The sequence below is a fragment of the Miniopterus natalensis genome, chromosome 9 (genome assembly GCF_054644295.1).
Source record: "Miniopterus natalensis isolate mMinNat1 chromosome 9, mMinNat1.hap1, whole genome shotgun sequence".
In the NCBI taxonomy this organism is placed as follows: domain Eukaryota; kingdom Metazoa; phylum Chordata; class Mammalia; order Chiroptera; family Miniopteridae; genus Miniopterus; species Miniopterus natalensis.
Genome location: NC_142089.1, coordinates 47765191 through 47780733, shown reverse-complemented (window position 1 = coordinate 47780733; position 15543 = coordinate 47765191). Strand labels below are relative to the sequence as shown.

The 15543-nt window shown below is 41.0% G+C and overlaps 1 protein-coding gene across 1 annotated transcript in view; it reads right to left on the bottom strand.

Annotated features, from left to right (window-relative positions):
- AK5 (adenylate kinase 5) overlaps window positions 1–12618 on the bottom strand; it is a 165046-nt gene extending 152428 nt beyond the window's left edge. Inside the window, exons 1-3 of the mRNA XM_016216814.2 lie at window positions 12461–12618; window positions 8151–8337; window positions 2581–2748 (exon numbers count right to left, since the gene is read on the bottom strand). Coding sequence (XP_016072300.2) covers window positions 2581–2748; window positions 8151–8337; window positions 12461–12520 — 415 coding nt within the window. The 5' untranslated portion in view covers window positions 12521–12618. The remainder of the gene's footprint in view (window positions 1–2580; window positions 2749–8150; window positions 8338–12460) is intronic.
- Window positions 12619–15543: the final 2925 nt, after the last annotated feature.

The window sequence follows — 15543 nt, the reverse complement described above, 5'->3', positions numbered from 1 at the left end:
TACCCAATAATATCTGGCGTTCACCTTTTTATTGCTTTATTAAACTTAGTATAGGAATTTGTTTATAGTTTTGATAATTCTTTTTCTAAGAACCTCTACGTACTATCCTATTAGATTTAACATTATGAACTATTACCAGATTAAATTCATTACTTTGCAAATCAGAAGTTAGTTTTGGTTCTGAATAGCTGCTTTTAGCCTGTTAATCTATGGGCAAATCATGGACTGGCTTAAGGAAAAAGAATTATATGACCACTCCATCAAAGATTAAAACTGATTTGATCCCTGAAGAATGAAAGTTATCTTTCATAAACTATATTTTCACACTTAATCTTACAAACCATCAAACTAATTGATTATAAATTCCACTGAAAAATTAAAATTAAACACACTAACAAAGTTATTGCACCATCACAGAAAAAAAATTTTTTGTCAACTATTGAAGGCAATAGCAGACAAAAAAAATATGATTAGCACAACTGACAGAGAATAGCATTAATTTATTGGATGAGTTTGATTACTGAAACTTCCTAAAAAACTAATTTTACTTGCTTTTCTCTGAAATCAGAGTGAGCTTAATTCTGTTCTATTTATCTCTAATACTTATAAATATAAATATCCATCTAACTTAGATTTTATGACTACGTTAACAAAAGAGAGATCCATATCTTTGCCAAGAAGGGCAATTTAAAATAAAATTCTGTTTCTCCAGAAGGGAAATTTTGTTTATTTGGATGTAATACCATGTGGGTGTCTGTACCTCCCCCACCACTTTTTCATGTTGGAACTAATAAAAACTTATAAGGTTCAGATACAATTATTTTATAATTCCTCAAAAGTGATAAAATTGCCCCAATTTTCTTCAAAAACCAAAGGTTTGGCTTTTCCTCTTTTTTTAATCTCAATCCTCTAAAAGTTATTTATAATCATTGGTTTTGTACCATTCTTGTAGTACAGAAAATGTTACAATACAGCATGCAAATCTAAAACCAAAAGCACACCCTTGGAAAGCAAGTTGATTTTACTGAGTAAAAAAGGAACTGTGAAGGGGAGATTTGAGCATTTATATCTTCTCCAAAGATCCTGGTTTAATGAAATATTTTAATCATTTTTATATAAAATCCACAATCATAAAACATTCACCTATGGCTGTTTTACACAAAAGCAATTTGATATTACACTTTTTCATGGTCAATCAAGCCTCCTTTGCTCATTATATCAATAATCACCAATATTTTACTAACAGCAACAGGAAAAGCAAAATTGAAAGTATATTTAATTATAAAATGGTGAAATAATTTCCAATTATTATTCACCAGTAGCTCTTTTAATAAAGCATTTCTTTGTCTTATAGTTAAGGACTTCAAAATTTTAAGAACACACACAAAAATTCCATCTTCAAGAACAGATAAAAACTTATGACATAAGAGCGACTAACTATACACTATAAGAATATTTTGACTTTTGTAAAATTGGTTTCTATGTTTTCTTCCTTTATATTATTTCAAACAATTCAGGATTAAATATCTTTTCATTTTCATTACACTTAGAGATATATAAACACGACTCCTTCTAGTCCAGTGAACTTAAATCCTTATTATAGTTGGTGTGTTTATTTGCATCCTTCCCCTAGTTCCCATCACCGTTACATTTTTAGGAGTTCTTCTTTGCATGAAGGCTGTATACACTTTGTTCTCTGTTAACCACTACTGGCTAGAATGGCTTTCAGCATTTTCACATTCGATTTCTGCTGTTGGTAATCTCTATGAAAGCTGAGTCAAACTGGAAAGTGAGACGATGACTACATACGTTTCACGTTCACAGGCCTCTTAATAATTTTAATAGATTTTGAGGAAGCTAGAATTTGTAAGAGTGGTCAAAAATGCATTCTGGAAAAAATACTTTAAAAAACATTTTTGATATCTATTCCTCATGAAATGGCATTGGACTGATATTTCCATATTCATAGTAGTGATTTTAAAAGTTATTATCATTATTTGGATTAATTCTCAGATGTTATGTGCTGTGTAAAACACTACTCTTTTAGGTATGCTTGTTTAACAACATCGAAAGTTACGTTTTATTGGAGTTGCTCATTTGTCGTAAGGAAGAGGAAGATTTATTTACATGAGTCTTTACCAACATATTATTATTATTATCATTATTCCTTCTAAAGTTAATAGTGAATAAATATTCAAGTTGTTGAGTTAAAGGGGAAAATACATCATGTTTCGAAACTTCTGATAAATTCAGTTATCTATGTTAACAATTAAACAGACAAAACCACAGGAAAAAAATTTTGAAGGGACCAGTACTTTTTTTCAATTCATTATAGACAATTTCTACGACGCTGTAATGGATTCTATAAAAATACAATAGCATTAGATTATAAAATTATAACAATTTCTGTTTTACTGAAAATTATGCTAAAAATATTTCTATCTACTGTCTCCTGAGCTTTTGTTTCTATTGTTTGTCATTTTGCAAATGGGATAGTACATAATTGATGTAATTTTTTCAAATGTAAACACATACACAAAGTTAGAAGTAATATGAGAGTTTTGCTTTCTATCCTCATACCTATGACAAGAATGATTTTTGGTCGAGGTCTAGTAGGATCAAAAACCTCATATTCCTCAATTAACTCTGCAGTCTCGGAGAGGTCCGTATCGCTTTCTATGGAGAATTGATGGATTGGAGGGAGCCGATCATACCGCCGATATGGAAAGTTTGAATTTTCAGGCATTACTGCAAAAGAGTAAGATAACTTTGAAAAGGAAAAAAGGTAACATAACAAAACATTTTTTGCACTTACTCAATTAGAAATCATTTAAAAACTAAATGAGTTTGATTTTTTTCAACTTGAATAAGAAAAAGTGGTCAGCAAACTTTTTCTTCAAGGGTCAGATAGTAAAAATCTAAGGGACATACAGTCTCAGACTCAACTTGGCCACAGAAGCAGGAATGCAGTCATAGACAACACACAGGGAGGGGCAAATGTAGGTTTATAGTTGTTCATATGGAAAATAATACATAACAATAATATAAGAATAAATTGTATTTTGCATACTCACAACTATAAATCTACTTTTGCCCCAAATAAACAAATAAATGTGCTTGTGTTCCAATAAAACTTTATTTATAAAAACAGGCAGTAAGCCAGAGTTGGCCCATGGGTCACGGTTTGCCAACCCCTACACCCTGAAGGAACCGTCTTAAGTGTTGCCTAGTCTTGTTTGGTCATTTGTATACATCCTGGTCTCTGCAAACGGTACTCCCCAAAACTGTGTAGTGCACAACCATCAAAACTTTCACAACCATACGTAATTGCCCATGGAGTCAGTGCTTATGCATAATGTATTTCATTTATTTAATAAATATAGCTACACATTGACTATGATCAAGGCACTCTAGTGCAGTCCAGTGGAATGGCTTGGTGGCATAAAGCACAAAAACCTAGGGTACTGTTACAAGACAGGGAAAAGGGTTGCAAACAATTTCTATATTTAGAATATCTTTCAACATCATTAAATTTTATTTTCCCAATATTTATTTTCTTTAACCTCCTTGGTTTATAAATGTAACTGTGAAGATTTAAATTTACATCTACAATGGCAGGAGTTCAATGAATAGGTAGATCTATTTGGGTTGGAGAAGTAGGAAAGGACTTGCAAAAGAGGCACAACCTGAACTTTGACAGACCAGTACAGGCGATGAAATGTGGAAAGTCTATTTCAGTTGTTGGAAACAAAACACAATGACTCAAGAGTCAGAAATACAAATGAAATATTCAAAAGAACCTGAGAACAGAGCTGGCAAGTCCAAATCAGGCAGGTGATCTTAACTAGTTGTCAATATATAATGAATTCATGGCTCCTGCCTTCCTCACCCCATGTGTCAGTATTCCAGGGGCACAGAGAAGCCCTAACTAACCAAAAGACACCTGCACAAAGGAGACAGGAGGCCACCTGGCCTTCCATGATGGGACCTCTGAATTTTAGTGCGGCATAATGCTCACACCTCCTTCCAGGGTATTGATCAGATAGAAATTTCTATTCTCTGTTCATATGATAAATGAGGTCACTGACTACTGTCACACTGGACTCACTTTAGTTTCACAAAAGGAAGGGAGTAGTCTGCAGATGACAGTGGACATGCTTTAGAAAATTCTGGGAAGGGCTACATCAGGAAAGGCACTAACCACAGTATCCTGTTCTGCCTTGAAACTGAATTGCTTCACCCAACACAGGGCAAAACTAGGCATTATCTTTGATTACTTTCTTCCCTCGCTCTTCACATCTACATCCATAGACTTTAGCTCTAAGACATTTCCCAAGTCCATCTCCTTCACCACAACTCTTCCCCAAGCCACCATCATTTACCTGACCTACTATAAGAGACTCTTGCAGGTATGCCTGCTTCCAAGCTTGTCCCAACAATTCATTGCCTAAAATGTTATTCCTCTGTGGATGACTGATTCTTGTCTTTCACGTCCCAGCTTAAATGTCACATTCTATAAAGAGCACTTTACTGACTTTTTAATCTAGGGTAGCCACCCAGTTAATTTCAAGGACGTCACTCCAATAATGATCTGCACAGCACCTACCACTTCACATCTGAGAGGTCTCTTACTCATTCATTCTTTGTCTTTTCCTATTAGGATGTTAAGTTCCAGGCCAGCAGGAACCCTGTATCTAGAGTTCTGTATCCCTGGGATCTAGAACTGTGCTTGGCACAGTCAGTGTCCAATAAATATTTGTTGAATTAATAAAGAGAACAACCTTGTTGAAATAGACGGTTTCCCATGGAGAAAAGCCAGAGGATGGGTAGGTAGAGTGCGGCTACAATGTGGAGGGCTTTGAACACCAGAGTAAAGGTGTTTAGCTTTAACCTGCTAGAAAGCCAGTGGAGGTTTTTGTCGGTGGGGAGAGGGGTAGAAAAGTGACATAATGAAATATGAAGTTTTGAGGGAAATTAATCTGGTGGTGGTTAGAATAGATTTGAGTAGGGAGAGACTAGGAGCAGAAATAGTAGTTGCTAAGATGCTGTTGAAGTAATCCACAGGTGAGAAGTAAGGGATTATGTCAAAGGGGTAGTAGGGGAAATGGAAATGAATGCTTGGATGTCAAGGACATAGTTAGAACTGGGACAAGAGAAACGAAAGCAGGTGACAGCTCAAAAACAATTGCCAGGTTTCAAGTCTAAAAGAGTAAGGAACACATTGCGTTTCATATAGTATCTTTCTGCCCTCTCTTCTGTTCCAGAAATACTGAGCTTCTCTCACTCCCGTCTATATCACAGCCTCTTCTCCACATCGGGAACTTCTACCATCTCTGCTCCTTGGTATACCTCAATCTCATCCATCCTTCTCTAGCTAACACCTACTTGGTTTACTGGCTCTGAATCTCAGCATGTCACTTCTTCTAGGAAGTCTATCCTGAAGCTCAGCCTAGACTAGATCCACCCTCCTGTTAATATGGTTAGTTCTATAGCACAGGACATTTCCTATAGCACCCACTGTGCTTCTAATTATATTTTTAACACCTGACTTCACTGCTGGGCTGTAAGCTGCACAGGGGAAGATGCCATGTTTGCCCTTTCTTGGTGACTACATGCTCAGTCCTAAAGGAGTGTCTGACACATAGTACTCAATAAGTGGTTATTTTATTGCTCAAATGACTCATTGGATTCATGGAAATGGGAAAAGGAAAAGGGAGTGTTGGTTTTGAGGGAAATATGGTATGTTTCTATGTTTGGTTTTCGGGTATGTTGAGCACAGAACTACAATGTGACAGTCCAGAAGAGAAGCTCTATGTGCATTGGCAACTACGGGACTAGAACTCTTATTCACAAGCAATTATTTGTTCACCTGTATACATACAGCAGAAGAAAACAGATGCTCACCTCACATTTATAGTAAAATGCTTTAAAGAACTGTCAGCCAATAATTTATCCTTGCTTTAGATCATATTTTTACTTAGGAAAGTAATTTGTTTAAGTGATTAAAATGTTTTATGTCATAGAATATTTTTTCATGATAATTACATATTAGCACAGCTATGTCAATATTTTATCAAGAAGACACGAGTAACTTTGCATTTCTAGAAATAATCATAATGCTTTAATTTACTGTGAAGTCAGCAATTTTGCTGAATTTAAAACCTATTCCATAAATTATAGCCAAAACCTATGAAGCATACCTGTGTAAAGCATTTCATTAAATAAAATTTAACTACTGCAGGACAAATCATTGTCTGTCTTTCAGCATCCATTCCAGAAAAAGGGCAGTGTGATACACAGTCCTGTCACCATAGTACATGGAAAGGTTCTGTTTGATGATTAATTAAAAGGTCTTTGGGTGGGAATTCTCAAAGTATTAACAGGTATGGAGACTAAAATTGACAAGCAATTTAAATTCTAATGTAAGTTAAACCTACATTTTCCATTCCTGTTTTAGCTTCTCCTGCCCAACCAGGAGTTACAAACTGATCATCTGTGGGCCCAACAGAACCCCATTGATGTGTTCTGTTCAGCTTGACATTTTTCCAAAATTTGTTCTTGACTTTAGGTGATAACTATTCTCTCCAGTTCTGCCCTTTAATTTGACCACACTCCCCACCATTCTTTATTACACCCTGGTCTGCGTAGCTTCTGTGTATGATCAAGTCACATAACAGTACAAAATAGAGACAGATTTTGTTGTGTTGCAAAACTGTCACTTTATAAACTCAGTCTGAGAGCAACTTTTCAACTAAGAGAATGTCGTATCTTCTTAGATTTAGATTTAAAAATGTAAACATTTCTTAGACTAAATCCAGTAATACCTGAGGTTTGTTAGTTCTTTAAGGTTTAAAAAGCAGTTACCCGTATTTGTCTCACTTGATTTAACTAGGGCATGGGGCATGTATTTAACATTGAGCCAGATTCTAACAGGATGATGACACCCTGGGAAGTAAGTTAGCCATTTTGGGAATGTGTATGAACTTTTCAGACCCATGAAAATATAATTTTGTTCACCGAAGCAGTAATTTACTATGTGGTGTGCTGCAGCAGTAACTGGCTAAAGGTGCTCTCTTGAGCATCCAATTCCAAATCACCTAGTGATGACTGCTGCATGGACAGGGAAGGATTCTTCTCATCTCTGGAGATGTTTCTGAGCAAATGTTTCTGCTTTCCCTTTCAGTTTGTGTTTTTTAAAAATTAACACATTTGACTTTGTCCCACGCTGCATTCAGATAAAATCCAAGTGGGTCATGACTAAGTAAGATAAATTACCATTTATTTCCCCTTGTATTTATTGCAAATAGAATGATGTCCATTTCAGATTCTGTCAATGTAGCTGAAACTTTTCACTGGTACAATTTTTGAGAATGGTTTAAATTTGGAAAATATAATGATCTTGGCTACCGGGAAATAATTAATTTAGTTTCCCCGGATTGGAACTGATTCCATTTTGCACATACTATTATACATCTCAATTTCATCCAGGCTGATGCTGAACCACTAATTTTGATAAGCACATATTTCAGAAAGATATCAGAATACCACGGATCTCCTCTAGCAAACTCTAGTTCTTAGTTTCATATTATTCCTAAAATTGTTAAACATGTTCATATATTCTACTTCTTTTATAGCACTCAAATGCCTAATCTAATGTATTACATTCAGTAGCTGCTTAATAAATCCTGTTGAATTACCAAGTACAAACTTAACTTTACATGCATTTATGCAGATGTATTAATATGAACTCTGAATTTGGAAACATATTAATAAATCACATCTCTTCCCAGCTAGTAATAACTATCAATGTTGTCTGTCATCTATTCATTTATCTGGAAAAGCCTTATTTGCAATTTTAGGAACATTTCATAGTTTGCTAATGCAATTCATTCCACAAAATAATGAAGTCAGTGATATAAAACTTCCTTTGTAGTCAAGTGCTGGACAATGGTACGTAATTTTGTCTTACCATAGAGGTGATTAGAATTAGTAGCAGAGAGAGAGAGAGAGATTGAATCATGTTCCAGGGCCAAATATCCTTCTAGGAGTTTGGAAACCTAATAAATTAAATCATTGCCTAGAGTCTATATGGTGTGTTTAATGAACACTGCTAGAACGATAGACTGTCTGTTATTCTACATATACATTACCAGTTCTTAGAAAGGATCTCCGTGACTGTCCTCCATTGAGGGGAGGTAAGGTCTTCTTTTCCTGGCTGACAAACGTATCCCATTTCACCTTGTCACAGCCACCTAGTTCCTTTACTTTCTGCAAACAACTTTCCAAGTACTCTACAGGGTCTTCGGGCTTAGAACACATCAGTCCATTCAAAAGGCTCTGAAACACAACAGAATGTTTTAAAACCACCTTTCTTAAAATAGTGTATGTACCACCTCTAAATTCTGGGTTGCTTTCATTCTTTGCATTTGTCTTTTAATAAACAATTAAGACTTGAAGTTATTATCTGATTAGGATAACCTCCTAAATTCTTGAGCAATTAGTTTTCAGCTCAGCATTCTCTGCTTTTTGAACAATTCAGGCAACTGTATAGTTTAAAATAGAACAATTCTATCAAAGTGAGGTAAAGTGCAGTATGTAAATATGCCCCACTCACTATTGATCTCATTCCTACCCACCCTTAAAGTCTCCAAGCCACAGTTTCTTCCTGTGTAAAATGGGAGTAATAATACCTGCCTCAGAGGGTTTTGTTAAGGACGAAAATTTATTTAATATTTTTAAAATGCATATTAAGCACCTGGCACATAATAAGTACTCAATAAATGTTATTGGTAGTTTTAGTTAATATTATGAGGAAGTGTCCCCTGAGCCCTCAGGTTGGATTGTGGAACTCTTCTTGTGTGTTCCCACGGTACCCAGAGAAAAAGCTTACCTATCATTTACACTGAAATCATAAATGATTTGGTTTATGTGTCAGTTTCCTCATTTAAACTAGCAACCTTGCTTGGCTGGGCGTGGCTCAGTGGTTGAGCATCGACCCAGGATCCTGCAAATCATGGTTCGATTCCCACTCAGGGCACTTGCCCAGGTTGTGGGCTTGATCCCCAGTCGGGGGCATGCAGGAGTCAGCTGATCAATGAGGACTCTCTCACCACTGATGTTTCAACTCTCTCCCTCTCCCTTCCTCTCTTTGAAATAAATAAAGATATATTTTTAAAAATTTATTTTAAGCTAGAAACCTTTCAACAACACAGTGTGGGTCTTATGTATTTTTCAATTTCCAGCCCCTGACACTTTTCCCTGGCACACAGTAGGTGCATATTGAACAGTTTTCTAATTAGGAAAAACATTTCACTCAAAACAGGAAGTCTGAAACTCAAAAAAATGTTATTTGATATATAATAAGCCACTATAATATCCACTGAGGGTGAAGAGGGAGGGAAGAAAAGCATAATCCGTATTGCTTTTTCTGTTCTTGGTGTCTATGTCACATGTACTAGTTTCTAAAAATGCTACTAATTTGGAAATGTTGACTCCTGGGAACAGGATTAGTGTGCAAAATATTTTCCTTTAGAGTATTTCATGTGAAAAGCATTGGGGATTATTATCACCAATGTGCATTTTTAATGCATAAAACACACACCCTTTCAAAGGCTGAAATCTTTCCTAAATAGCGTGTTCTATTTTCAAATTATTCCTGTGCAATTTGCTCAAAATGGTAGGCAATTCTTACTAGGTACATTTGTTCTCTGAAATCCTAAATCGTGTGGTTAGAGTGTTCAATCAAAAAAGTCCAATTGCAGATGGAGGGGGAAAAACTAAGTTGGGCATCCACATCAAGTTTGTATGTCAAAATCTGTGCTACACACACACTCAGTTTAACTTCTCATGTTCCTCTCTGCTAACATAGTTAACTGTGGCAGTGCTTACTCTGTGTCTTTGCACACGTTAGCTTACCCAATGCACTCTCAGCTCTGTGCAGCATCATGATCCTCATTTTATAGAAGGAAATCATGGCTCAGAGAGGTTAGTGAGTTGATCAACGTTCCTCATCTAGAAACTCACAGGCCCAGGATTCCAACTCAGTGTTTCTGATTTGAAAACCCATATAGTCCTTTCTCTACATCTTACAAAAATATGATACAGGATGAAAAGAAAATGCCAGGTTATCTGTGCTCCACGCATAATCCAATTACTATATGAATCAGTCAAGGTTTGGTCTTTTATTTTTTTTTATCTTTATTAGGGCCCAAAGTGGGTAAATTTACTCAATGAAGTTTTTGGTTTTTTTCTTTTACTGAAAAATATACATTTCTAGCTTCTTTAATAAAAACTGATTCCCTGAAGTATGTTGATTTTAGAAGGTGGGGGGATGAGTTCCACTCATGCATGGATTATTTAAATCCTTTCTTTTAGTAGCCAGTCATCACCACAGATCTCAGATAAACAGCAAACTTTATCACTAGTCTCTGAGTGAATAGTTTGATAGATATCGAATTGTTAAACTTTCTTATCTAGAAACTCTGTATACCTATATTGTGGTTTTGAGACAGAAAATCCATTTTGGAAACTTAAAAATATTTGGTTTTGCTGTCTACATTCATCCCATAAAGAAATGCCAGGTTTTGCTTCTCTCCCTGCTGTGCACAGCACAGATTCCTTTTACTGGAAGGCCTTTGGAGGTCACCAGCAGGCTTCTTCCATCTTCCACTGTCCAGGGTTGCATTTAAGTATACTGTATTACTGCATTTTTCCTAGGTGAGTTTACTTTCTTTGGGTGTGTAATATTTTAAAATGTCCCATTCAGATGCAGGAAAGACAAAAAAAGAAAAAGCATAGCTCCTGGCCAACAACAACAACAAAACCTGCCATTACTTCTTTGAAACACACAGTGCAGGTTTTCATGAACAAACTATCAAAATTCTCTGTGGTTACCTCCCACCAAGGAGGAAAAACAGTACCCACATTTATTTATAAGTAAAAGATGAGCTATTAAGCAGCACTTTACAGTCAGGTGACTCTCTGGCAGATGCTGCGAGTTATTCTTTTACACGTGTAGAAATGAAACTGATGTTCATCCGCTTATTTACTTTTTGAAAATTAAAAAAGAAAAATTCTTAACAAGAAGCCTACATAACCTCAAGACCTGTCCTTACACAACACCTCCTGATTATTTTCAAGCACAAGTAATACACTTGTTGGATTTTGGGCTTCCCATACCAGGCTTGTGCTTAGTAGGTGGTTTACCTGAAACTCTTGGCTTCAGGCAGACCTCAAAACGGTGGCTTACAGAGGTGAACAAGAAAAGATCTGTAATCGTGGGGGCCCATTTTAAAGATAATTTGGAAAACCAGGGCAAAAGTCTTCTCTCGAGGGGTGTTTTAAAATTCCTTTTGACCGAAGAAACCCCTCAAAACAGGTAAAAGGGCAACTCACGACCTTTAGTTGACTATCCGTCTACAGCCATCCTAAGGAAATGGGGGGCAAGCAAGGTCTGCACTGAATGGGTTTCCCCTTTCGGGGCTCGCTCCGTGAAGCTGGGCAACGATCCGTTCTTTTTTGTTTTTTCTTTTTTCCCTTAACCTAAGCATTTTAAAATTCAAATATGAAGAGAAGTAAAAGGAAGCAAAATGGTCCGTGACGGAGACTGTGGTTTAGAACTAACCGAGGTTCCTTTAGTTCCCCAAGCCGCCTCTTCCACCTTCTCCAAGGGTCCCCCACGCCCCGGGCCCCAGGCGCGGGCGCCGCTGCGACGGTCTGAAGACGGAGCAACAGGAGACACGCCCGCCCGGCCGCTCCGGCCCCGCCGCTCCGGCCCCGCCCCGCCCCGCGTCCGCCCGGTGCGCCGGGGCCCGCGGGCGCCAGCTGCGGCGGGAGGCGACGAGAACCCTCCCCTCCCCGGCGGCGGAAAAACGTGCTCGCGAGTTCATTCACCGAAAGCGCAGAGCGGCGCCGGCTGCCCGCCACCCTGGAGGTAGCGCCGCGCCCGATGGGCTTGGATTCGGTTTTGCACCTTCATCCCTCTCCTCCGAGCTGTCCCCCGCGAGGGCTGCTTCCGTCCGCACCTCCCCTTCACCGCGGGGACCCCGGCCCTCGGCGCGCGCACGGGTTAGGACTCTAGACCCCCCTCCGCTCCGAGACCTAGCTCGCTGCAGGGCGCCACCTGGCCTGGCCCTGGCGTCGGGAGAGCGCGCCGGCCGCTGCCTCCAGGCCACCCCGGGCGCCCACTTCCGAGGGTTGCAGCCTGCTTCTAGAACCCGCTGGAAGACTGATCTGGGAAATGCGGGCTCCTGAGCCCAGCCAAAGGACCAGGACCCCGGCGACCCCCAGGAAAGGCGGCTCCCCCCGGGGCGAGCGGGCTGCCAGCTTCTGTTAGTCCCCTCACTTCCATGCCCCGCGTCCGCAAGGTGGGACGGGGCGCGTCTTCCTCACCCCGCACCCGCGAGATGCGCTCCCCGCGTCCTCCCCACCCTTCGCCCCTCCGCCAGCCTTGGCCCCCTACCTCGAAAAGCAGAGGGATTTCCCTCCGAGCCAGATACTCCTTGGCATCGCTGGTGTTCATGGCTGCGCCGCGCGTGCCTTGGGCGCAGGCGGGGAGGCTCTCGGGCTGCGGCGACCTGGGCTGGGGCTGACGGGGTCCGCGCTGAAGGCGGTGTGGCCCCCTCTCGCGCGCGAACACGCGCTCAGCTCTGCCTTCCCAGGCCAGGCCGCCCGCCGCCTTTCCGTGGGGCTGGCGGTCTCGGCGCTCCCGCCACCGCCGCCTCGGTTCTGGCGCCCGCACACGGGCTGCGGGCTGGGAGCAGCGGCTTCCCGGGTTCCCGAGCAGCTCGGCTGCCGGGGGAGGGGCGGAGGGAGTGGAGGAGGGAGGACTGCGCGGCGGCCGCGCGGCAGCAGCCCGCCAGCCTCGCCCGCGCCGCGCGCCGCGCTCTGCGCCTTCCCGGGCGCAGGCAGCCTCTGCGGCCACTCCGGCTGCGCGGGCGGGAGCCGGGTGCGGGGTGGGCGCCCGCGCCGGTGGGGGCCCTGCAGTCACACCCCTCCGTTTAGCCCCGGGGGCGCAGCAACCCGGGAACAGGTGGCCACAGGAACAGAGTCGGGGGGGGGGGGGGGGGGCTCTAGGCACGTGCGACCTTTTCGCTTCTCTGGACCTTGGTCTCCACTCACACCCACACACCCCGCGGTTCCTCACGCGTCCCTAAGGAACTCCAGGAAGAAACCTAATTGTCGCAGAATTTATTATTTACTCCTAAGATTCCTATCTTTCATAATAGAAAGCTGAGGGTAAGGAGGAAAGGGGGATTTGAGTTGTGGACCCAGCTCCTCAAGTTGTAGCTCTTGGGTATTTATATACTTCAGGAAAGTTTTGCTAGCTGGTTTCGAATTTTTCCCGTGTCACAAATCCTTACAGATTAACGTATTAGGCCTTAGAATAGCCTGAAATCTTCATTAACAGAAGGCTTAGTTAGGAGCCAACTAGTAAATTATCTCCATAGAGAGGAATGGGAAGGTGGAGCGGAGAAGTGGGTGGTGGTGGAAAGCTGGGGATTGCTGAAATTGGAACCGTGACTAGTAGGTGGGGTGGGTGGCATCATTGTTAATTAGATCTGAGGAGTACGCACCCAGTGGGCCATCAGAGCACCCAGGGTGAGTATGGGTGGGTGCATTAAAGCACCAATGTGGGTAAAGGATCTTTGTGTTGCAGACCATTGTCAAGGTGTAGCCATCTTCTTCCTGTCTCCCAAGATGACTCATTTCCTCCATTAAAATATCTTTTCACTGACTGTTTGAAAGATGGTCCATGCCACCCTTTAACTGTGTGCAAGGCTTGACTCTGTGGGAGGGTGTGTGAAAGAAAGGGAGGCTCCGCTCGGAACTCACATCTGGGGTCTGGCCAGAAGAAGCTGTACTGCAACTGTTTCCAAAACATGTCTCTGAATGTCCATTTCAAGTTCATCTTTGCAGACCTTTTCTTGGTTCCATTTCTTCTCATGCAAACATCTGTTTCTCAAGCCTTCCCTATAGCTGCGGTTTTGCTTTACCCAAGGGAGGGAAATCAAGAAATAATTGAGTTTTGTAAAGTAAAGGAAGTTTTTTTGAGCACTTGTGAAGCCATGTGTCAAATGGTAGTCTTGAATGAGGCAGGTGTTCCGGTTCCAGGGAAATTGGTTTCTGCCCTCACAATATGCCACGTCACTTACCAGGCCCAGCTTCCATGTCTTTCTTCATGGTATAGCTAAAGCATTGTCTCTTCCCTAATCAACAGTGCCTGAAAAGTGCCAGCATCCATGGCTTACTTTGTGAACAGGCACAGCTGACATGAAGCCATTAGGACTGAAGAGGCCACTTTCTGCAGGACCTGTCAAGGTCATCCTTTACAGAAAAGAATCTGGCAGAGCTCAGCTCACATATTCCCTCCAGGGGAGGAATGTATCCTAAATTCACATTAGTGTCATCGAGCAAGGATGGCAGCTTGCTTGCATGAAGAGAGTAAATAAGAAAGACTGCATTGCACTAAATATTCTAGACATCCTGAAAAACGTAGTAACTGGAGATATGGCAGATTTTCAGGTAGACTTACGCACTGACAATCAGTACTTTTTGGTGTGTTCCAGATATAAGAAGGAGGTGAGATGTTCATAATTACTTCTGCAAAGGGAATGGTGGCCTAGTAGGGGAGGGCTACATGATGCTCGCAAGCCAGGCTGATGGTTTGGAAGAAAGGAAAGATAAATGACAAGGAACAACAAATACATCCTTGCCATGGGAAAGCTGGCCTATGATTCCCTGCTATGAAGTTCTGAGGTGGGATATATAAAGGGTTCAGGGCCCTTTGCTCTTTGTTTACTCGGGGATGCATTCCTGCAAGTGCTAACAAATCAAGATGATTGCTGCATGTCTGGTGTCTCCACATAGAATCTCTTCTGCTCCCACGTTGGGAGAGTGTGCTGGGTTCTGAGACACAACATCGAATAAGACTGATATAATCCCTGCTGTCAAGGAACTTACATTCTACTGGAGAGTGCGTGTAACCCGTACAGATGGGCAATAAGCAAATAAAAATGCATAAACAACATCCGATAGAGATAAATGAAAAGCAAATAAACAATTAAAATACCCCCCAAAGACATAAACAAGAATATATCAGATAGTGATTAATCAAATGATGGAAAGGAAACACACTTAATTTTGGTTTGAAAGCAAGGAGGCAGAGAGTTCAGATTTGTTTGCTGGAAGTGGCAGAGAAAGTGAGAATGGGGATAAACATTGGGACATAACTAGAACTTTCCAAAGGTCCAGACATCCTTGAGGAAGAGGCTGTTGGTGGGAATGTTTCTCTGGGTGATTACTAAAGAGGGCTCACTGCTGACATATGAGCTTTGTCTCAGCAGAGGGCCAAACCTGCTCTCTCCCTATTAATCAAGCGTCTGTTGGTAGGCACCATTTGCTCTATCCACACAAAGAAGGCTCGAGGGCTCTAGACCCTGAACAGCACTTCCCAAACCTCACACTTGGCTGGAGCCTATGCTTATTCCCTCCCTCATCCACTCCCCACAGATATTTATGCCATGTATAATTTAACTGAGGCCA